Source organism: Protopterus annectens, chromosome 11.part0, assembly GCF_019279795.1.
Source record: "Protopterus annectens isolate FY-2018-M chromosome 11.part0, PAN1.0, whole genome shotgun sequence".
Taxonomy (NCBI): domain Eukaryota; kingdom Metazoa; phylum Chordata; order Ceratodontiformes; family Protopteridae; genus Protopterus; species Protopterus annectens.
In genome coordinates, this window is record NC_056745.1 from 160,790,255 (window position 1) to 160,815,352 (window position 25,098).

Here is a 25,098-nt window from a genome sequence, read left to right on the forward strand (position 1 = left end):
GTTGATTAAAAAAAAACTTCTAACTTTTATACTGCATGTTATGCACATTATTGTAGTGTTTATGTAAACTTCATTCTCATGCCTTTTGTAAATTTCTAATTTTCTCATGTAAAGCACATTATTGCAATGTTTGCATAAAACTTCATTGTCAGATGCTTTTCTTGTTACTTTGTAATAACTGTCTGGAGATTTTCTCCTTGAGTCTCCACTGAAAACGGGCCACTGGCTCAGTTGAACTAAGCCGGTTAACAAACATCAAGTAAATAAAATAAATAATTCTAATGTTATCATTTCAAGATGTCTTTAGATTCTTAATCATTATCCTCATAAGAAATTAGGTCCACAACCTCCAGAATGGTCTGCTTCCTGCCAAGTCTGGTAGATCTGATTAGATTGTTTTAAACTGTCTCAGTCCTGAACCTTTTACTAGCCTTCTGTTTACTTCCAGAAATAGGATATGATTTGTTGTACTTTACCCATTCATCTTGGCATAACCTACAGTCTAAGTGTGTCTTTCAGGCTCATCTGCAGAAGGTATGTAGTTGGCTTTTCCCCAGATAATTCTCCAAATGTGGTTCATTTCCCAGTAGTTCTTAACAGTGTATCTTCGGATACTGTTTTACTGCTTGTTATGTTTACAGTATTTCACACTTCTACAGTGTGTTGCCTTGGCTCCAATCTGATCAGGAGACTCTCCCTCATATCTGCAGTTGCTGGTGATGTGATTTTTAGAGAATCCACATTTGGAGGTTAAGCTTGAGTACTCTGAAGATGATGAAGTCTGAACTCTCAATCTTAGTGCAACAGTTATGTATTTACCATAATGATAGGTAGGGACTGGCAGTTCCTTCTTCATCACATACCCTCCTCCACTCCCCTGCCTTTTCATGGTGGGACCAGGGCATTCTGTCTCATTAAACCTGTAGCCTTCTTTTTCCTTTCCTTGCTCCACCTTAGTGTGGGCTTACAGAGATGTGGAGAAGGATCCTTGGACAACACAACATTATTGGTAAAAAGAAAGAGAATGGGTAGCATGGCAAATATATTTTTAGATGTTCAGAGAAAAACTGCTAATACATATATATCATTATGGTAAGTGTGTAACTTTTGTTTTTCAAGCTCATAGCATGTGAGCTAGTGTTCAGTGATTTGGCTGTCATAATATGCAGTGAAATGCCTGTTAGAGAATGCTGCCATTAAGGGCTACTCCATCATGTGTATGGCTGTTTGCAATGCTTGTTTCAAGAGTGAACCTTCTCCATGCTGATATTTGTATAATAGTCTTTTGGTCTTTGGTTAAAATGTTCACCAAGCTTTATTGCTGGACTTTGACTTTAGCAGTGAGGTATCTTTTGGCACTAAGGTATTGTAGCATTCAGTCTTCTGAGCTTTTGTCTTTTGGCCCTTCTCATGCTCCGTCTTCCGTGGAGGTTTTATGATTGGATTCATCCCAACAATGAGCTATGACAGATATGCCAGATATTATACGTGTACGCTACTTAGTGGATACTTAACTTCATGCCTTCCTCCTGGACTTGATCTACTCTTCAGTTCAGTGGTTGCTTTTGCAGTTCCCTGGAAGTGGAGCAGGAATATGTTTATTTTTATAATAAAATTTGTTTTGCTATGTTTTCTGTCTTAACAGATCATCTGATTTGTTGAGTAAATATTTATTTCTTTTGACATATCACCTTGACAAAGATTTCAAGACTGTTAGTAGGTTAGGCAAAGGACTGTACTCGTTTAAGCTGCCGTTAGAGGACACTGTTGTCTTGATCAATATGCTACAACATCACAGTGCCATTTGCACCATGTAAGTGATGTCTTGCTTAACTTGTCAGATATTAGAGACATACATAAAAACAGAGAAATTTGTAACTACTTTAGGTATAATCTGCACAGTCTTAACTAGGTGTGCTTATAATGCAATATACAGCATATGTGAACATAAATAGTGAATGTAGTGATACTTTGTATCTGGGTCTGTGTGTTATGTGACTTTATCAGTACAGTTCAGTAAAGGTTCTTGTTGATGCTCATCCTGTCTAATGTCTCTTCCTTTGATCATGTTGACAGTGTATATATTTATATTTTCTTGTGTGCATATACTACACGGTGTCGGAGATATGGGTTCTTGATATCTCAACTGAAGTAATTCTGGCACCAAGTACTGTTTTTTCCAGATGGCATTCTAGAACTTCTGATGCTATTTTTTTTTTCTGTTTGCTAATTCTTCCTACTCAAAGATAACCACACACTACTGTAGCCACATGCAATGGCAAGTTAGTCTTGTTTTTCAATGCTTGATGTAAATAAAAATAAAAGTTTAAAGTTATTATATTTTCACATTATTTATACTAAAATGCATAATATTACACATCTTTTCAACTATAAAATGACTGTCAATCCTGAATTTTGCTGTCTCTTGCCGTAAATTAATTTTTCAGTTTTCAGTCTTAGTACTGCTAAACCATTTCAGCTGTGTTTTTCTGTTTATGGCTATAAATGACTTCACTGAATCCATCAGCATCTTTGAAGCTGCATTGAAACGTATTAAATTGGGAATTCTGGATTGAAGTGTATGAGCTGTATCTCACTGTGAGCTGATTTGCAGAAAAGCGACAAAAGATCTAGTGTGCAAAGTTCCCACATGTTAGAATGTACTGAAGCAAGTCATTAGAGAGGTTTCAGGCATATTATGAACCAAAGGAGAGTCTACCATATGTAAAGAATTTATTTTCAATAGCAGTCAGTGGGTTCTAAAATGTATAGATGCTTACTTGACTATCTGAAACACAGACTAAGAGTCTGTGAGTTTACTGATTTGCACAATTCAATAATAGAAGATAGAGTTGTTTGTGGTATTGAAAATTATTACTACTATCGATGCTGTGATGTAGAATGATAAAGCCCTTACATCAGGCCAGGTGATTTTGGTTTGATTTACAGCTCAGAGTTCAATTTACTTGAAGTAGTCTGGGAAAATAACTACAAAGTACTGTCCTATGGTGAGTAGAGCATTCTGTACATCAGCCCTTTGTGGGTGTGAGGAGCGAGTTCAGTCCTGATGCCCACTGTACATCCTGCCTCTGTGGTGTTACTGAGCACAAACAAGGGGTAGGTCCAAAATACAAGCTACTCTATAACGGCAGTATGATACTGTCCTAGGATGTCTTTATTTCTTTGCTGGACCCAACTTTAATATTGTGTTAGTCCAGGGGAATCAGGAGGGATACCCAAAGATCCAGGAAGGCACTGAAGTAAACTTATGGCCATCTATGTAAGAGAAAAAATAAGAGCCAAAAAACAGATAATTTCTGAGATGAGTTACTAAGAGAAACCTATCTGACAATTGTTAAACTACTCAGTGTGTGTAAGACAAGTGAGCTTTTTAATTCTACAACTTAAAAGCACAACTGAGTAACTGGAAGTGTGAAGAATAAAAGCTGTGAGTGAAAAGGAAAGCATAATAAAGCTCAACAAAGAGTAAATGTGAAAATTAAAATAGAGAAGGAAATCATACATATTTCCAGGATGTTGCTTGGTCTGATAGTAAATGAGCAAGCAGGCATCACACCCATTGTAAGCAGCATGATCTTAGGCATGAGACAACATGTTGTGAAGCCATTAGCCATATTTGTAAGTTATGTGGAGGTCAGAGTCATTTCACACAGAGGTGTAAAGTTTGAAATAAAGCTCTGCAAAATGATTTGCTTGTAGTAGAGGCAGTGGAGAAACAGATTAAATCTGAACTATCTGTTGGCACAGTTGAGATGCATAATGTGAATGGTGTTCAGACGAAGTAGCATAAAAGAATATTTTTGCTCGGGAAAGCTCATGTTTGAAGGCAAAACTGTTACATTTAACACTGATATTACTGCAGAATGTAGTATACACCGAGAAACTACTTTTAAGTCACTGAATCTAGCTATTACTATACACAAGTGTTGGTACTGTTGTGATGCATTCTGGGCTAGTTTAAATCGATGGGTAAGATTTTGCTTGATTGTGAGCACATATATGGAAAGTGCAATTTAACCAGAGCCTGTAACAACATCATGCTCATCACTGCATAATAGCAACTCTTCTGCCACTTTTCTGTAACCATAGAAATGCCCACCAATCTCAAATGGAAGGATCAATGACAACAAATAAAAACTCTAACTCTCCCTGAAAGAAGAATTGGCATTTGCTACTGATTTTTCCCTCCCTAACCTGTCTTCCTGAGTACCTGATCTACTAATCAAATATGGGACATCTGAGTCACAATCAGGGTTCCATCCATCTGCACTACAGAGCCAAACTTTATGGTGCAACATATTTATGATACCTTGGTGTTTAATATGACGGCATCTGCTCTTTTTTAATGCATAGAATTGTTTTACTACTGGTTTTAAATTGGTCTTTGTGTACCACCTTCCTGTTGAATCCTAGTACTGCTTGTATATCTACCAAATGCTACAATTACTGTTACAGTAACTGACCCAGAAAAAGTCAGTGCAGTTGTGAGTAAATATACTTGCCATAACAGTAACCCTTCAGGGTGTAGTCACTGTAATAGTAAAGCTTCCCACTCTCACTATCCCCAGGTTATTTATATATTAAACCAAAGGGTAAAAAGGTCACATAGGCAAACCATTTGGTAAAAACTAAAAGAAAGACTCTGCCACGCTAGTCTTCACTGAGTGAAACCTTAAACCTCCTGTAATGGAGGCCCATGGGATATATACAAATGACCCCTTAAGGGCATACCAGTTTTTCAGCTACATAGCTTTTGAATGCCCATGACTTTTTTACTTTTTAAATCTTTATGGGTACATTCAGGCCAGTAAACCCAAATCCTACTAGCTGTAGATGTGCCATGTTTTGGCCTTTTTCTGAATTCAGGTATGTCTTTAAGGGATAATTTGCATATGTCTCATGGGGTCTAGAGTCCCATAATCATTTTTTCAAAAACTTGCTTACAAATCCTGACATTGTTTCCTCCTGCTGCAAGGGAGTCAAAGGCAGCACCTGTCCCTTATCTAATGAGAAAGAGGGTAGAACCAAGGATAGATTTTGCAAGAAAGTATGAACCTTTGCTACCCGACCTCTGAGAGCTCTGAATTGTCAGTTTCATATGGTCACATTCCAGGAAACTTTCCTGGACCAAATTAAAGAAAAAGTAGAGGGGATGGAAGATAGAACTCTTCAGAAGGACTTGTTAGAACTCTGTAATTCCTGTTCCCAGATAACAACTAAACATTCCTTGCATTGTAGCTTTGATGGTTTTTGAAGTATTTCACATGGCTGGAGCTTTAGGGTCCATTATTAGAATACATGCCTGGTTAAGAGAGCAGTCTCTTCTAGAGCATGTCAGTTCTGAAATTCTGTATGCACCTTTGGACAAGGACTTTCTGGAGGATGTGGCTTAGTCTCTTCAGACTGTCAAGAACTTTTTGCATGTACAGCCACTGAGGTTTAATAGGAATTACCCTATCAAACCCTGATCGTTCCTGCCTCACAGGCCAGACAGAGAGGAAGGAGAGCTAGGAGAGGCAGACCTCACATGACAGAAGCAATGGCTAGCTGATCAGGGATCAAGGTCTAGCAGATCTTGACTCTAAAGGTCCATCAGGGAGCAGCAGTAACTCAACCAAGCTTCTCCCCTGGTATTCTTGTGGACCCTGCTAAACAAATGGCCTTCCTTCCTCAAGAAAGAGTCCTTTTTCTATTTATATACTTCAAAACCCTCTGCCAGAAGGGACCAGTGAAAGCCAAAGAGATCTTCACAGCTGTGGGTTTTGTAGCATCCTAATGGTCCCCCTTGCCAAACTACACATTAGGAAAATACAGTTGTACCCAAAGAATGTGTGGTGTCAGCACAGACACTCTCTATCTATCAAAGTAAAGCTTCTCAGCTGCCTAAGAAAAGCTGGTGTATAGAGGCCTGTGTACAAAGCAAATGTGTTTCCTTCCAATGCTACTTAGACGTTATGTCCACAGACTCCTCGGACCTCGCCTAGGGTGCTCATTTATGAGTCTTCAAGTACAAGGACAGTGGAACACAGCACTGCTCTGAAAGCACATCAGTCTAAAGTATATGAAGGTAGTGTACAGAGGCATGATAGCATTCAAACAGTTATGGAAACCAGAGACACTGTGAATAAGGACAGACATCACCACAGTCATGTGGTACACAAACAGGAAGGTATCCACCCCAACCACTTTGTCATATAGGGAAGTGATACAGACAATGAGTTTTCACCCGATAGCACAATACCTGCAAGGGGAGAACAACAATCTGGCAGGTCGCCTGAGTGGATGCTAAAAAAAGTCTGTTATTACTAACACAAGTTGGCGAGGTGTGCCAGAAGTAGAGCTATTTGCCTCATAATAAAACAAGTAGCAACCAAGGTACTGAGCAATGGTCAAAGACAATCAGGCCTGGAAGACAGATGCCTTCTCCCTCTCATGGACAGGTTTGTTTCTGTACGCATTCCTTCCCATACTTCTCATCCCGAGATTACTTCTCAAGATTAGGGAGGAATGATCTTTCAAAATGGAAGAGATTTACTGTATAGTGCCAAGAACAAGGGACATCAACCTTTACTGGCACATCTACCCTTGTTTCTCACCTTACTTATCAGACCTTGTCTCAAAAGGACTCTCCTACTCAGCCATCAACATTTCTGCCATCTCTCTCTCTGCCTGCCTGTGCAACCCCTCTGTGTAATCAATCTGTGATGAAGCAGATCCTTAAAGGCATCATCCACATTAGACTACCCAGAAGAGCTCCTGCTGTCTCTGGGAACTTCAGTTTTGCTCTGGAGAAGCTTTCTCTACCCCTCTTTGAGCCACCAGCTTCCACAGATATCAGATTCTTAAATTGGAAAACTGCATTCTTAGTGGTTATCACCTCAGTTCATAGAATCTCAGAATCATAGGCTCTAACATGTAAAGAACCCTTCCTAATATTTCATTCTGACAGAGTCCCCCTGAGGACTAATCCTGTCTTTATGCCCAAGATGGTTACATAAATCTGACCATTAAATTTCCAGCCTTCTTTCCAAACCCTCAGAATTCTGCACTCCCTAGATATTGACTGGCAACTCAGATATTATCTGGACAGATGAAAAATTTTCAGAAAGTCAGACCAACTTTTTCTGGCCTTTGCACCTAATAAACTAGGTAAGCTGTTCACAGACCATTTTTAAATGATTCTCCTTCTGTATCAGTTTCTGTTACAGGTACCATAATAAAAGGGTGCCTCTACACATTAAAACTCATTCAATCAAGGTCACTGTCACCACTGCTGCTTTCATCGGGGGAGTGGCAATCAGAGACATTTTGGAAGCAGTCGCATGATCATTGGTTTGTACCTTTACCAGACACTGCAACCTGATATTTTCTTTCATGGCCAGAACCAGATTTGCCACTGCAGTCTTGCAAGGTCTTCTTTCTTCCCATTGGCTTCAATTCCCTATAAGTTATTACAGCAGTAGTGAAATATGATGAACATAGTACAGTTGTGTACATGTACCATAAATGTAGATGTTTAAGTTTCTTCACTGTTACAGTGATCTTTCCTTGTCTCCTTATACTATGTCTTAGTTGGGAGTCGAGGTGGGCACCCCTTCCCTCTTCCTTCTTTATAGATCCAATCCCTTTTATTTGCTTGCTTCCTTCAGGTCCCCTTAACCATTACTTAGCAGGACAGTGGGGTCATTTAATCCTCCTGGCCCATGGCGCAGAATGTGGGCTCCTACTCTGAGGGACAAGAAAGACCTGAAAATGTGGCATCAGCCAATGTCCCTTTATCCCTGATTTGCTAACATCAGAGGGTAGAGCATTTGCTCGGCCAAGAAGAGGAGATTAAAGTCTCTGGTATTCTGGCAGGCCAAGGGCTACCACAGCAGGAAAGCCCAAGGAGTTATTACTGCAATAGTGAAGATAGTTGAACATCAGCATTTGGTAATTGTACACAAGTGTGCTTTCTCCCTTCTTCTGAAAATGGCCTAGGGTAATTACCTCAAGCTTCAGTTCATACCGAATCTACTTTCACAAGGCAGGGGTTGTTTGATGTACCCTATCTTGAAACAACTTCAATTAATTGCCTGGGTGATGAAAATAGCTATTTTCTGAGGACATGTGGGTGTTGATAAAGGCAAAGAAGACTGGTACTAAGAAATCGTATATTACTAAATGAAAAAAAAAATCTATTTGATACCAAGGCAAGAACCAGTACCCTTTTAAGGCATGTATTTTTCTGGTCCTACAATATGTGTGTGTTGTTAGCTTCTGACATGTCTTACTCCTCTGTCAAGGTTCATTTGATAGCCATTTTAGCATGTCTGCCTATAGACCTTCCTATTCAAACCATTCCCATATTAAGATGGATTTCAAAGGGGTGTTGCATTACCAGATTACCTTGAAAACAGGTGGCTGCTCCTTGGGATATCAACTTTGTTTTGGAAAAAGTAACTGATGCTCTATTTGAACCAGCCAATCAGGCTAATTTGAGGTTCATTGCATGTAAAACAATTTTCCTAATTGCTCTGACTTCTGCAAAAAGTACAGCTGTCACAGCTTTCTTCCAAGATGTTGGTACTTCCAAACCTTTTAAAATACTGTTGAATAAAACCTTCCTGATATTTATTACTTTCTTCTTTCTAGACTTCAACTGGAATAGTCTGTGTTCCTGGAGACGTCCTTGACTGATTATACAGCAATATTTTTTATCTCCTTTCTTCTTATCTTAGCTATTGAGGAACATGATCTTCCTCTAACCTTGGTATGGTTAAGTCTTTCATAAGAATTTCCATTTGTGCCTTTTCCTGGTTTTTGCATTCCTCTGCTTTATACAAATTTTCATAAAATTTTCAAACTATCTCTAATAGAATCTCTGTTTTTCTGGTCACAGGCTCCCTATGTCTGGTGATGACCCTTTCTACTTTCTGTTGTCCAAGTAATTTTTTAAAAAGTTTTTGTGCTTTGGAGTTATAGTTGCTTAACAGCAACCATCTTAAACTAATGCATATTACTCAGATATTCCTATACTTACCTGTAGCACTCTGCAGTTGCTGCTTCTCTTGTTCTGTGAGATTCCTCTTCTTTTGAAGTACTTAAAACTTTGTCATTCCCTCTAATTAATTCCTGTATCTGTTTTCTCACATCTTTCTCTGTCATTTCTACCATGTTTTTATCTCCATTTTTATTTTATCCCACTAGCTAGCTGTCCCTTCTGAATTTATATCTTCTGTAATAACCCTCGAAAAATTTCCAATAAAAGATCCTGTCTTTTAAGTAGGAAAGCACCAGAGCCTCATTTTCACTTCAATATCATGCATCTTTAATTTAGTTTTATTAGTGCATGATCTAAAGTAGTTACTGGATGTGTGTGTTATGTCTTTCAATTCAATACACATGCTTCTGTGAAATATAACTTCTATCCAGTCAGAACCATTTATTCACCTTGGTGAACAGTATACAATTTATGTGTGCGTTCCTACTACTGAATTTAAATATCCATATTCCTTCCAATATGTACCACTTTTGTTATATTTTCCCACCCATGTCCCCCTCATACATTTTCACAAGTGCATTTCAAGTTCTGTTCCTATCCCATAAATTATATAATCCCTGCTGAAAGCTTATTATTTCTCCCAACGTTCTCCAAATCTCTATTAGTTTTAGGTAAATTAGATTTAGGTAGAATATGAATACATGTCAGCCAGTGTAATCCACCTCCCATGTCATAACCGCTTGCTACCACAAATCTACTGTTATTGTCTTTTTCCCTCTTCAGTCATTACTGGAGCCCTTCTAGCAGTCAGTATTATTACTCTACTTTTCCTTTGTCACTGATACTCTTCTGAATGCCTGCCCTGAAATTCTTTGTTTGTCAATTTCTCATGCTCATTTCGGTCCAAATGTGTCTCCTGCAGCATTCCTATTTGCATCCTTCACTTAATATAATTCATTACTCTCTGTTTGTCTATTCCTGACATACCAAGGTAGGGTCTATATTATAAACCTCAAAGCTCTAAATAGTGAATACATCTACACTGACACATAAAGGTTGATGTACAAAAACAGCTAAAAACATAATTGGTGAAAATGAAAATACCGAACATATTTCGTCAACCAACAGTGCCATGCAGGTAAGCTCAAACTAAATAAAATGCCCCCCTCTGCGCCCCACACCCCCCTACTTAAATATACCAATTCCGAGACCACAATACAGTGGGGGAAAGGATATATTTCCTCATCCCCACGATCACACTGCTGGCCAAGCAAATACGTTTGGTGTTTTCATTTTCGCCTATTACGTATTTCGCTGTTTCTCTACATCAACCTTTATGTGTCTATGTAGATGTATTCACTATTTAGAGCTTTTGGGTTTATAATATAGACACCCAAGATAATATGGACAGGGTAGCCATTGTGGTAGAAAGTGATTGCTCCCACCTATTTTAAATGACAGTTATTTTGAATATATATTTCCAACTTTTAGCTTGCATATGTAGACTAATGTTTCTCAGGCTGCTCTCTTACATAATTGGTTTGTCTTATCTCTGTTAACATGTGTTAACATTTCAAGACTTTTTGCTTCAGTACAAACACTTAAAACTAAATAAATGTTCAGGACCCCACCCCCTTTTTACCACAAACACTATACTTAAAAAGGCAGTAGATAATTGGCACAACAGTAGAGTTTATTCATGGAATTTCAAGTCTGCATTTTGATTGTCTTTGACATTACTCAGTGTAAACAGAGTATAAAATGCATAAAGCTATATACATTTTCTAAAAACAAAGTTTACCCCTCCAGTTGGCCCAAATCAGTGGTTGCACCCACAGGTCTTAACTATTATACAATTAAGATTACCCATGCTGAAGCATGTGTGAAAGCCTGTGATTCTGCTTACACTGATTGTTGTCTGTTGATTTCTGATCTCTGCCTCCCCATGTGAAATACAATTTGCATACTTTCAGTAAATATCAACTTTTAGCTTTAAGAAAAAGATAACTGGCTGCCTTTAAATAAATAAATGGAGTTGTACATTATTATATTAAATTAACTGAAGTGTTATGGCAACTGGGAATGTAACTCATTCACTTTTCAACACTGTCCGAGGAGGGTTGGGCCTTGGGCTAGCAACCTCAGCCCATAAAGCCCGTAACTGCTATAGAAACAGCAAGCACTGAAAGTTGCTTGTTGCCTGCTGTACCACATGGTGCATAAACGGGGGAAAAGAGAGAGAGAGATTCACTTTCCATAATTTAATTTATTTTTCTCAGAATAGCTTGCTGTGCACCTTTAAATGTTAATTGCACTGTACCTCATATATTGCATTCAACGCACAGTGGTTCAGACCTCCTGTGATTAAATGCTTGCAACTGTAGACCTCTTGCCTACCACTGAGACCATTTGGTAATAGAAAACAACAGCTAGTGGCTTTGCAAATGCAAGAGAGAACTGCATGTTTGTATGCCTTTTGTCAGTTTGTCTTATGTTTCAAGCCTATTTACTGTAAAATAAAACAAAACAAACAAACATGTCTATAGTTCAAACCAAGGACATTTATCTAAACATCCACCTATTTAACAGCAGGGAAATATTATCTTAATTCTACAAGTAATGTGATCAATACACTTTTACATATCCCAGTCCAACAACCCAAGATTAAAAAAGTGTATTAAGCATAACTTGTTTCATTCATACTTTCTTACCATGTTACAGTGTAAAGCTTGGTTATTCTACTGTGCACTCTGTATCTCAAGCCATAGAATGGTAGCATGCATTGTTGATATTCACCAGCTGTCAGGCTTTTGTCACTTCTGCTTTTTGCTATTTAGAATATGACTTTAACTCCAGACTTTAGAAAGTGCCTTGCAGCACAGAAGATTAAGGACACTAAATTATATTTTATGTAGTATTTTGTATTTTTTAAATTATAGAGGAAAAGGCATTCTAGAAAAATCTATTAAAAAGCCTTCAATGAATCATTTTCATTCAGGAAAGGGCAATCTCAGGCTTTGTGTGTAAATACAGCAGCATTTCTGACCACCAGATTCTAATTTTCAGAGGTAATATAGGCCCAAATCTACATTCACTGTATAAATTTTGATAAATTGGCACATTTCTTTGACCACTTTCTGCCAAGGCTGCAAGTCCCCTAAAGTATCAGGAATATATTGCCGCTCAGCCTCTTTATTGGGTTTTACACATAACAGCATAGTAATGTTTAAATAATGATCTATATCTTTAAGTAACTTGAAAGAAATGGTATATTAAAAAAACTATTACATTATCACTTATGTCACAGGTAAATTTATATTTATGTAAAAGAAAAGAAACCATATTAACTTGTTCAAAGTTAAACATTATACACCATGTATATTCTTTTCTGCAATATATTCTAGCCAGCATTATATAAATTGGTCAATTCCTGCATTCACTTAAACCTCATAACTTCTCCAAAACATTTTTTGCATGTATTGTTCCCACAGTTTCCACTTTTTCTCTGTAATTTGCTCCTGACCTTTTCTAAAGATCTCATTTTGCAGTGTTTTTGTCTCTGTTACAGCATTCAGTACTTCAAATACTGTTGGCTCAGAATTTCCATTTTCTAGTAAGTTTTTTGTTGGCAGCCAGTAGAATTAAACTTAACAAGGCCTTACTATACCTAGACAATTCAGATCTTATATACAAGCTCAAAAATAATTTTCTTAGTTACATTAGTTACATTCATTTGCTCCCCCAGTATTTTTAACACAGTACTCTACTGAGATTTTTTTTTAATCTGCCAATTCATTACACTCCCAGAATGTATGTTTCCAATTACCTCTTTCTTCCCCATCATACCTCCAACATGTTACATCAAACTGAGGAAAAATTCTTTGGAGTCTACTTGGAGTATAAACATATCTATGCAAACACTTCCAAGGAAAAACCCAAGATCTTCTAGACTTTGGTGGATATTTGGGAGCCATACATATGCCCTCCAATTGTTTCTTTTTGAATTGCCTATCCAGTGTATTTTCCCAATCTTTTAAACCTCTCTGATGATTCCTATAATTATTGTGCAGTATTTTATATGCCCTGCTAACTGTCCCTTTTCAACAACAGCTTCTATTCTAGATTCTCTTGAGAACTCAACCAGTGCAGGTCTTTCACTTAGGATTCCCCTATCCCTTTTTCTTTGCCTATACTAAGATATCAATCCCTGATAAGAAAGGCAGTCTCTAGACTGCAGTCCAAATGTCTTCTTGTCCTCTTCTCATACTATTACCTTTCCCTCTCTAATTATTTGTTCCCAATATCATTGTTTCTTCACCAGTTTATTACAGTAAATTCCAACCCTCTCTTGTCTGTTCTGTGTACCTCAAATTGCAGTCATGCCTATCAGTAGAATCTCCTTTCTCCATTCACAGGTTTACTTCTAAGAATACTTTCTGCTTCTTTATGAGTATAATGTTTTGTATGACTGTTGTTCTCAAGGATCAGCATCCAAAGCTCCACTCTCTCCTTATTTCTTGAATTTCCTCCCTGCTACATCATTGTCTCTTTCCACTTTGAGTTGGAGTTTTCTGCTTGTGTTATGTATAGGAGCCTTAACTGTGTAGCTCTAAAATATCCCTTCAAATCAGGTAATCCTAAACCAACTTGTTCTTTAGGAAGGATCAGCTTATCCCAGTGGACACTTGCTCTCTTCCCTCCCTGATAAAATCCTTCAACTCATTATGAATTACAATCCACAACTTCTAGATAAAAATGTGCTAACCTGTGTATAAATGTAAAGGAACTAAATCATTTTACTGTTGTTTTGCTATCCATATCCATGGACAAGAACTTCCAGTTTCTCAGTTTTTATTATCTTTTAAGTGTCTTCTCACCTATCTTTAGGTGCCATAACAGAATCCTTTTTAACCCATACTCCTAAATACGTCATTGTGTCATGTCCTCATAAATATGGGTATTACTGAACAAATTCATGTGTGGGTACATAGCCTTTGTTTTATCTTCATTAATTTTATATCCTGAAAAAAATGAAACTGTCTCAGAATGTTCCACAGCACTGAGATGTTATCTTCTGGTTTTATCAAATACAAAATAATATCATCTACAAATAAAGCCAGCATTTCTTCATTACCATATCAATTATGTCCTCCAATTTCAGAGTCATGCATTTTCTTTGCCAGTGGTTCTGAATAGAGTGTAAATAAAGGAGACCACACCTCTGTCTGATTCCTTTGTTCAGACACAACATTTTACCAATGATCCCTCATATATCCTTTAAGTAACATTATTATTGTATCAGGGAATGCTAATGCTTCTATTGCCCTAAATCCCAGGTTATCTTTTGAATGCTTTCTCTGCATCTAGACCCACGAACAACAGTGGCATTTTCTTACATTCTGTTTACCTCTGAATCTTCATTGTTCTATTAATGTTGTCAAATGTTTGCCTCACCTCCCCAAAACAAAATCAGTCTGTATCTACTACGTTTGGCAACACCTTTGCCATTATTTTAACCATTATAAACAACTTTATATTTAGGATTTAAAATTGAAATGGGTCTGTATGACATTTGATTGATGGGTCCTCACCGTCTTTAGATATTACAGCCTGTGATGTGAGGGAGTACCAGCTGTGCCAGGGGGAGTAGGACAATGCATTTGTAACATATGCCAGCATAGCTAGCTGGAGTTGTGTAAAATAATATATGTCATTTGAATATCAAACTGATTTGTACAGATGCCTGTTTTAAAAATGTATTTGTAAAGTTGCTTGTGTTAAAAATGTATCAACAGTGGGTCCTGCTGGACAGAAAAGAAATATACATGTATGTCAGACTGAATTGTTGTAACTGATGAAATGTACATATTTTAACAGAGGATAACTGGAAGGGAAGGGGTTAAGCTCAACCCAGGTAACCTTAAGAAAAATAGCCTGAAATTAAATGACTTGGTTTACGCCATAAAGATTGTATTTCACAGGTCTGAATGCAGCCAGAGATGTAATGTCAGTGAAAAGCCTGGGCTGGGATCCTGCTCTATTGTCCTTAGTGGTGAACTAATTGCTACCCTGGGGTGTCAGAGAATATTTATTTTATTTATTTATTTTACGTTTGTGACCGGGCTAGTCCAAATGGATATATGTCCATTTTCAGCAGAGGCCTGGGGAGAAAAGCTCCACATGTAAGCATTTGTAATAACAGGTAAAACATTAAGCATGGTTATAATATATATGTCAAAAATCAATAGATTTTAAGTAAAAAGCAGAAGTTGAGAAATAGAGAGTGTATTTTGTGAAGAGTTTCTTAAAGCTAAAAAAAGAAAAAAAAAATTGCGAGTACCTAGATACACAAAGAACGCTAGTTATTTACAGCAGAAAAGTTGAGAGTACCTAGATATCCAAGGTAGACTAGTCAGGGTTGCTACAGGGGCAGAGCCAGTGGGTATTGAGGTGTGTTTTGAGTTGGGATTTGAAGCAGGGAAGAGAAGAGATTGCTGTGAGATTGTGAGGAAGTGTGTTCCAGGTTTTTCCTACTGTGTTGGAGAACAAGGATTTGCCAGCTGAGTTATTGGGTTTACTAGTCGATATGTCGGAGGAACAAAGGCTTTTAAGATTGCAGTAAGGAGTGATAAGTGAAGTGAGAATGGGAGTGTTTGTGGGTTTGTAAAGGGTTTTGTGGGCTAAGGAGATCTGGTGAAATAGAATTTGGTTTTGTAGTTCGAGCCATTGTAGTTGCCTTAAGTTTTGGCAGTGATGAGTTCTAAAAGTAGAATTAGTGGCAAATATGGCAATATTGTTGTAGGCAGCAGACCGTTTGCTGAGGTTAGCTTTGGACACTGAAGTGTAGATGGGAGAGGCATAGAGGAGAGTGGAGATAAGATGGGTCTGAGCAATGGAAGTTCTGGCAAGTGGAGTAAGGAATTGTTTAATTCTATAGAGGGAGCCTAGTTTTCTGTTAACTAATTTTATAGTATTGCTGATGTGTGTGTCAAAGGCCAGATTGTTGTCTATTTCAACTCCGAGGAGTTTGGTAGTTGGATTGGGTGATATGTTCGTGCCATTATTTGATGTGACACAGAAATTCAGTGGAGAGGATTTTCGGGTTAACGAGAAGAGTAATAATTTGTTTTTTTTGGGGGTTCAAAATTAAGCATCGTTTGAGGAACCAAATTTCTATGGTTTCAAAAGTCTTTTGGGTAAGAGAGTGCAGTACAGAGGGGGATGAGGCAGTACAGATTAAAGTAGAATCATCTGCATATTGTATACAGGTGGCAGGAGAAATATGAGTATGAAGATCATTAATGAAAACTGAAAAGAGGAGAGGGCCAAGAATTGAGCCCTGGGGGACACCTAGAGTGATGGGGAGGTGGTTGGATAAGTTATTTTGCCACCTCACTGCCTGTTTTCTGTTGTGCAGGTAAGCGTGGAACCATTTAATTGAGCTTGTGTCAAGTGCAAATGATTTAAGTAAGTGTAACAATATTTCATGATTGACCATATCAAAGGCTTTGGATAGGTCAATAAATATAGCAGAGGTAAGGGTATTATTGTTCCTATTTTTATTGATGCAGTCTGTCCATCATAATATAGAAAGTGTCACTATTGTGATATAAAGTTATTTTCACCTGTTTTATATGACAGCTTTTTTTAAATGTCTGATCTGATGTCCTCTTCATACTTCCTTACTGATGGGTCAGTGATCCAATCCTCGGATTGGACTTGGACATATTTCCAAGACTTGGATCCAAGTCTCAAGCTCCTCCCTCTTCCCATGATGCACTACACTACCCCAGCTCCTCAGATTTAATTTGCCATCATCATGGTCAGATGGAGGATCGTAAGTTTCGAGCTATTAGAAGGTTTGTTTTTTCATAACACTATCTATTTTTTTCTGACTAAAAGCTTTCTTGGTTCTTTTAACTGTTCTTTCCTCCCTCAATAGCCGCTAGTAGCAGGATTCTCTTTTCTCCTGTTTTTTTTCCATTTCTTAATGTCATCTGTCTTTGTTTGGCTGTGTTTTTGTGTGGTGCTTAACCGTTTTCTGTTGAAAGGGGTAAGGATTTTTACTGCGATCTTCCCCCCTTCACACGTAATACTTTTAAGTTTTCATCTTATGTATGGTGTGTTATTGTGGTTGACTGGCTAATAATCTATTTTCAACTTTTGGTGCTGTAAAGGATGTTTCTTGCCCTGGCCAGTTGTGATGTGTCTTGCCTTTGTACAGATTTCAGCCTCTTAGTTTTGATTGTAGAGATATTGTAATTAAGGTTTTATTCTAATGATTAAAATTCATGAAATTAGTATTGTTTAATCTTTGATATTAGCCAAAATACTGTTCATAACCCACAATATGCCCTGCAATGTCTCTTTTTACAATTCATTCAGAGTTGCAGGTTTTGGTAGCTTTCCTAAGTTTGATTGTGCATCCCTTTTATTACCTGTTGCTCCTATTACTACTGTCTGGGTATCCTTCTTCCACATTGCCTACGTTTCTGCTTGCAGTTGTGGCATTATTATGATTTTGGACCTCTCTGTTTGCAAGGCAAAAAAAAAAAAAAAACGGTCAAGCACCTGTCTCACAAAAGGAATTACTGTCTCACAGGAGTAATTGAGACGGCCCCCTTCTTCCTCCCTCCGAAGAATTTACAGCTATGCTCAGGGCTCACATCCCTGGAAAAAAAATCGACAGCAACAGCAAATAAGCTGAACAACTTAAAAGAATATCTGATCCATTTTCCCAGATATGTAGCTCCTAGGGCCTTCTTAAGATTCCAGTTCCATTATTCTGCTCCTAACAGTCTGCTGATTGTCATCGGATCCTAGGCCTTCTGATCCAACTGACTGGAACCTACTGCAGACTCAAGGTATCGGACAGCGCTGCAAATACCACGTGCCCACTCTAATCTTCTTTGGATCAGTGAAGCTTTTTGGATTCTACTGTTGAATACGGTGTTAATTCGTGATCCATGCATCCACTGTCCACTTCTTCTTAGAGTCCGAAATATGAATGGTTGGGTTTTAAGAGCTAAGAAATGGAGAGTCATAGTCTTTCTGGTTTCCTTTGGGGTTCAACCCCCCCACACAAGTAGAAAGGACACAGAGTTGAAAATGGGGAACTCCATTCCAATGCCTGATTCTGTGTTCCTAGGGGCTTCCTTCACATCCCAAGTACTCTTCAGATTTGAAAGGTTCATTTTCTGCATGCTCTCCACATACAGGTTTACCTCACTGGACCCTAAGACTTTGGATCTGATTGACATTGGTTCCCTTCCTGGGACTGGACCTGACAGATGCCAGGTACCCATGGACAGCTTAGCTTTTGGGCAACTGTTGTTCCTCCTTGGATCCAAAGTCTAGAATCCATCAAACACATATCAGGCACTTCTTGGATCCAGATCCCTTTTCACATCTGAACTGTCTAATCAGAGTAGTTTCTTCGAAATCTCTTTGGATCCTAAGCCTAGGATCCAACAGGGAAATGTCAGGTATTTCCTCGAACCCAAACTACTTTGGATGCAAACTATTGAGCCTGTCCAGTTTCTCTGAGACACCCCTCCTGTTGACAACCTCACTGTTGGTTTTCTGTAGGCAGGAAGGTCTGATCAGTTCTTCCCTGTCAAAGCTTGCACATGTGCTAAACCAGTATGGATTTTTTCTGACTCAGGATAACATCTTTCACCAATGAGTTGTCTAACTCCTGCGGCTAGGATTATGGCACTAATCCTGTCCTCCTTTCTCGTAGACCTTGACTTACTGGCTATTCTGTTCAAGGTTTCCTTATCTAGATGGTTATTTTGAGCTCATGCCAATAGATCCAGTCAGACCAATGTTCTGTCTCAGACAATAAATTAATAGCATACAGGACTACAACATATCCCTTGTGTCTTATCTCTTCTCCCCTACCTGCTTGACAAATAAGGTCTTTAAGGAGGTGAAATGGCGCACTGGTTTATTAGAGCCAGATCCTCTTGGACTTTTCACTATCCCTCACCCTGCTGAACCAGTATGTCCATTTCAGGATTCAGGCATCCTGGGGGGCCTAGATTTCAGAACTTGGGCCCCCAGAAGCATAGCTGTTCCCCAGAATCAGGGCTTCAGAGAACCTCCTCAGTGCTTCAGAAGCACTCTCCGACTGCCTCCCTATGGCGGCAGTTGGGGGGGGTGGGCACCTTTTTCACGACACCTGCATGCCTGAACCAGCTTAGCAGTCTATATGTAGGGAAGTCAAAGTTCCAGATGGTCACTTTTAGGCCATCCTGCCACTTCAGCATCAGGATGGATGTATTCTGTACATTTCCAGAACATGTGATATTACATTTAACTAAACAGGCACTCCAACACATCTGCACTTCTGTCTGGGAGTCTGTCACTACCAGTTCAGAGCTCTGTACTCCAGACTCCAAGCCCCCAGGGGTAATCTTTTTACTTATGCATGGCAGTGCTGGTTGCTCACCTGCCGCTGTAAGGTTTCAGGCACTTCCAGTCTCTGAATGACTCCCCCCTCCCCCCGCCTTACTGCTCTATTCAGTTATCAGCTGTTCCAAGTTGGGGATAACCTGTTTCAAATCTTTAGGTCTTGGGGCATTACTGTAATCCAGGCAAGATCGAATATATCCCCTGTACATAATTTTGGATTCATAAGTTCTCACTGGAATTCCATAAACCAGGTAGCACCTTTGATTCTTCTCCAGCACAACGTCAGTTAGAAATCAAGTGTGGACTTGCTGTCAACTTCTGTTCCCCTTCAGCAACATTAATTTGGCAGGCTTGTGGTTATATTTCTTTCAGTCCCTCTCTGCTTCTATAAAACCATTTTTACAGACATTCCTTTTCTAGGCAGGTTGTTCTTTTACAGTTCCCCTCTCCACAGCCACAATGGCACAGATATTTTCCTTTTAGAGCAGGGAGTAGGTCACGTGGAAGATGGCCCAAAGCATGTAGTCTTCCGTGGAGACTTGGTTGCTTAACAACATCCTAGAGTTGAGAGCTGTCCTTTTTGTGCTGCTAGCCTTTTCAAGATGTTATCCCTCTGAGGACTATTGCATTAAGTAAGAAAAACATGACAGTACTTTAGTATAGCAATAAACAAGGAGGTACCAGACCTTATCCTTTGTGCAGAGAGGCCATGAGGGTTTGGGAATAGATTATTTCTCCAAACCACTCTCTAATTGCAACACGCCTACTGTGGAAATCGAACACTCTGCCAGGTAAATCAGTAGGTCTAGACTGTTTCTTCATGAATGGTCATTTAATCAGTCAGAACAAACCTGTTTTTATTTAGCCATTGGGGCCACCCTTGTTGCATCCTTCTTGCTTTCCCCTACAGTAAATACAGCAAATTCTACTCTCTAGTTCCCCCTATGGGGAATTACCTTGGGATTCTCGGTTTCACATTTGGCCCCTGGTCTTCTTTATTCCACTCTACCAGTGATCTCAAAGCTGTTGCAGAGTTGTAGAGCTTTGTTATGACCATTTTCTCTTTTTGGACTTGTCTAGTGAATTATTTTCTCTAGGGTCTTATCTGAAATATCCTCCATGTTTTCTGGGGTCCAGTTGGTATCTCTTATCTCACCCTTAGGAAATCCAGCATTCCAATCTTTATGTCCTCTTAATTCCAGTGATTGTAAGACGGTGCATGTTTTCTTCCCTTATTTGTGATATTAGCCAACAGTTCAGGATTTCTACTATTTCAATGCTTGTCCTGACATAATAGGTTATGCTCCTGGTCTCTGTCTCTCCACCCCCACCCCTTGTCTCCTTTCTGGCTTTATGAGAAGTTTATTGTAAAATGTTAACTTTTACGATTATGTTTGCCATGCTGTACTTGCACGCTTTCAGAGTTTTTTCCCCTGAACATCTGATGCATATGAGTCCTGTTGACCTAGTTGGACTATCCCAGTTAACAAATAAATAAATTATTCATAGGGCTTACATTTCGAACACTGGACCTCCCTCAACTACTATTCCTTTTCCTTTCTGGCTAACATTTTAAGGAGAAGACTAGCCTTTTCTTTACTATTAAACTGGGTCAATCCTACCTCTCTGCCCGGAGTAGCCCAGGAAGCAAATTTTTACCAATATTCTTTTCAAATATTGGCATTGATTCTTTTCAGCCTCTACTCTGGCCATCCTTCTTTTCTGAGTACTCTTTTCAAGAAGGAGCCAGTTTCTCCACCATCAAGTGGTGGCTGGGTGGCATATCCAATTTTCCATACTGGAACTGCATCCTTATATTTGTTGAGTCCCAGATTATGTAGAGCCTTTATGAAAGGACTCTTCCTCTTAGACCCCCCCATAAAAGACCCTACTCTCCATTTGGATATCAGGTTAGTGATCCAGGACCTGACTCAGGAACCTGTGAATGAGTAGTTATGGTGACGTGAAGTCTATTCCTTGGAGAACAATTTTCTGGTAGCTGGTACTTCAGTGAGAAAAGTTTCTGAACTCCAGGCCTTACCTGTTGAGCCTACGTACATTGTTATCCATAAAGTTAGGATAGCAATATAGACAAACCATCCTTTATACCTGAGTGACCATGAAAACTAACATTAACTAGTTTTCTTTCCTAACTTTACTAATAGGAGTCAAAATATTTTGCATTCTTTTGACATTCACAATTAACTACGTTTTTATCTTCACAGAACAGATGTATATAAAGGCTGATCAATTATTTATATCTTTTTCACTTAACCATTTAGGTTAAGTAGTTTCCACAGTTATTTTGGCTAAGTGGATTACTGACGGTATTTCAATGTTTTTTTCTCAGAATTTCTTAGTCCTTCTAGAGCCACTGTACCAGAGTTATGGCTATTTCTTCTGTTATTTCTTCCTGAGCTGCAGCCACTTGATCAAAGATTCATACCATCAACACACATTACCATTTGGACAATGTTTCCAGAAGCAGGGCTTCTTTTGGTCCGACATTGCTCCAGCATATCCTTCCTTGAGGAATGCCCAAGACTGACATAGCTTGTACTGCTATATTTCAGAAATATAACTGATGCTTGGTAATCTCCCATGTATTCACTAACTTCTGTATTGCTGGTCTTCCTGTTCATAGATTAGTACTAGGCTAACTGTCCTTGTGGGACATTTTAAGCCTAGCCAATCACCCCATGTGAGAATCAAACCCTGCCCCTTTTGTCTGTTAGGTAAACACCTTAACCATTATCTTGTAAAACAAAAAAATGACCAGTTCCACGACAGTTAATCGTTTATTGAGTATAAAACAACTTTTAATATGTACATTCACTAAGCGCTTTCACCCAGTTGCTTCTTTGGGCATCATCAGAGTAGAAAAACAAATTAAAACAACTTCATTTATACACATGTATATAACACACCCCCTGTGCCTAAAACCAATGGGAAAGGTCAATAAATTACCTATGCAAATACCTAATACATCTTAAAAATATGCATAAATACATATTTAAAATTATTTGAAAAACAACAATACTAGAGATTTTGAAATATAAATCACATTGTATTTGATAAATGCATATATTTTATTTTCTCCCTAGCATTTTTTGAAATATAAATCATATTGTATTTTGATAAACGTACACATTTTGTTAGGTTTTTCAAATAGTTTTAAATATGTATATTTTTAAGATGTATTAGGTATTTGCATTTCTTCTAGCCAACTCCTGTGGTTTTCTCTGTCTCTTAAGCATTTTCATTTGGAACTTTGGAAAAGGTTTCATTGGCAAATTCTTTCTATGAGCTTTATTATCAGAAGAATGAGTAGCAGAGTTCTGTTCTGCTTGATGACTCACTTTTTTGTTGGACTTTTCCTCCTTAGCCTGTTCTATGTCAAAAATGACTGATCCTCCTAGAAAAAAATATTCTGAAGACAGCTGAATACAGTATCTTGAATTTCACACCTGCCTCTTGACATTTCCTAATTACTGGAATAAATGTGCTTATCTTCTGTCTGGTGTGCAATGAATAATCATTTTCTACAAACATTCTACTTTCTCCAACTTTTAATACTTTGCCCTCCTGCCACAGTTTTGTCAGGGTCAACTCTTCCTGCTGGTAGGATTATATCTTTACTAATGCAGGTCTTGCCTGCTTACTTATGACCAGGTCTGGTGGATACACAAAATGTGCCCTTTCCAGTGGTGGAATACCAATCCAGTTTATTTGTGCCTTTAAAATTAATACATTCTGCTCCTTCCAGTTTTTCTGGTACAGTGGAAAATCTCAGATTTTCCCTATGAGCTCTGTCTTCTAATTCTAATTTTTTTTTTTAATTCTCACCTGGAGCAGTCTCATACTAAGCCAGCCCTTTCTTCATTTCATCCTCTGATTTTTGCAGTTTTATCAGTTCATCTGACTACCTGTTTAAAGCTTCTTCCATTTTTTTCCAACCTTTTATTTGAGTTGATATACTCCTTTGGTGGTTCATTTATTTTAATTGGATCTGAGCTCATTTGATTTATTTTTTCTCTAGGTTGCTAGAAGTCATGTCTTACACCAGAGCTTGAGCTTGAACTGCTTTTTGCTGAACAGCAGCAGAATTCTCCAGTCAGTATTTTCTCTTCACTTTTTCTAGTTGATTTTCTTACAGGCTCTCTTAAGTTTCTTCTTTGCTGGCATCCAGGCAGTGTACTTACTAGCCAGTAAATTTATTAAAAGTTGGAGAGGTCCTAGCCCTTATCTTTCAGTTTCTTTTTTCACACTGGTTAAGCTGTTGATCACTTTGCAGCCATCTTGGAAGCTCCAACAAAATTGTATCTTTTCCGGTTCAGATACATTGAGGTTAGGAAACTGCTGCAGATAAGTCTGCATTGTAATTTTTAAAGACTAACGGATGTTCAGGAATGGGGACTTAGAAGCAGTTGTTGTAATCTGTTTTTGCTTGCTGTTGTGTCTAGTGAGTGCAGATGATATATGCATTTGGCATAAATACAGTGCCTCTCACAGACGCATAGTGTCTTCATGTGTTACTGTACAAATTGTGGTGAACCGGCAAAACTTATGTTATTCCATATATCACCAAAGTTTGTCATTCACTAATAGTCTTTTTGTGTATAATGGAACATGCTAGTAAAAAATGTTTAAATACACTCTGGTAGAAATATGAACTGTTAGTACAGGAGAGGGAGGTGTGGGAATGTGGGTTAACAGGGTAAAAGCATAATTGGCAGTATATTTTGCTTTGCATAATATCAAAAAGTAAGATGGCATGCCAGTCACAGTAGTGTTGGGTCCACCTTTGCAGTGCCAGCTTATCTTCTGTCCATTCCAGTTTTTTTTGTCTGTCTAGCCAACTAATATTGTATGTATCTGCCTGTTTATGTCTGCCAGTATACTTAATGTCTGTTTGTGTATTTATATCATTTAACATACTGTGTGTTATTAAATTCTTCCTGGTTGCATTTCTAGTCTTATTGATATGATATGTGGAAGACTGTTTCTCAAGAGGTCACCCTGAAGTGCCCAACTGCAATATACACCTTGGCATGTTTTATTGCTTAATTATTCACTCACCTAATGTATTTGAAAGATTTGTCTAATCTAAGAGAATTCTAAATGTTTACTACATGGAGGCTATAAAAAAATCAGTTAATGTTTCTTAGTGTAACTGCATGTAAAATGGTGTCCATATCCATAAGTGTGGACTTGTGTAGCAACTTCATTGAATCTGTGAATAAATTGCAGTAAATAACTTGATAGCTAAAATAATGCTACTGAGGAAAGGTACTAACTTCATTTAAATGAACTTCATGTACCGAGACAAGCTTGTTACTTCCTGTCTGTTATGATTATTTGTGTTTGCTTTGTTATTCGAAGACCTGAAGAATGCTCTTAGAACATTTATAGAAGAAGAAAATATCAACTACTATGACAGAGAAGCAGAACAAGCTCTTGCAAGACTCCAGTGTGGAGATGCAGATCTGGATCAGTTAGTGAATGGCTGGGCAAAAGCCTACACAGAGGTAAGTAGCATATGTATAAGGATACTGGAAACCCATTCAGCTGCTGATGTGTATTACATTAAGACTCAGAAATCAGTGTGTGTCAAGCATTCTGATCACAGACAGACCAAAATCTATTCAGAAGCTGTAGTGGATCAGTTGCTTCACTTC

The 25,098-nt window shown here is 38.3% G+C and overlaps 1 protein-coding gene across 3 annotated transcripts in view; it reads left to right on the forward strand.

The window, feature by feature from the left end:
* CCHR11.PART0H12orf4 (chromosome chr11.part0 C12orf4 homolog) overlaps positions 1-25,098 on the forward strand; it is a 919,017-nt gene that overhangs the window by 54,400 nt on the left and 839,519 nt on the right. For all 3 annotated transcript variants that reach the window (XM_044087562.1, XM_044087561.1, XM_044087563.1), the window contains one exon: positions 24,803-24,948. In XM_044087562.1, the coding sequence (XP_043943497.1) occupies positions 24,803-24,948 (146 nt within the window). The remainder of the gene's footprint in view (positions 1-24,802; positions 24,949-25,098) is intronic.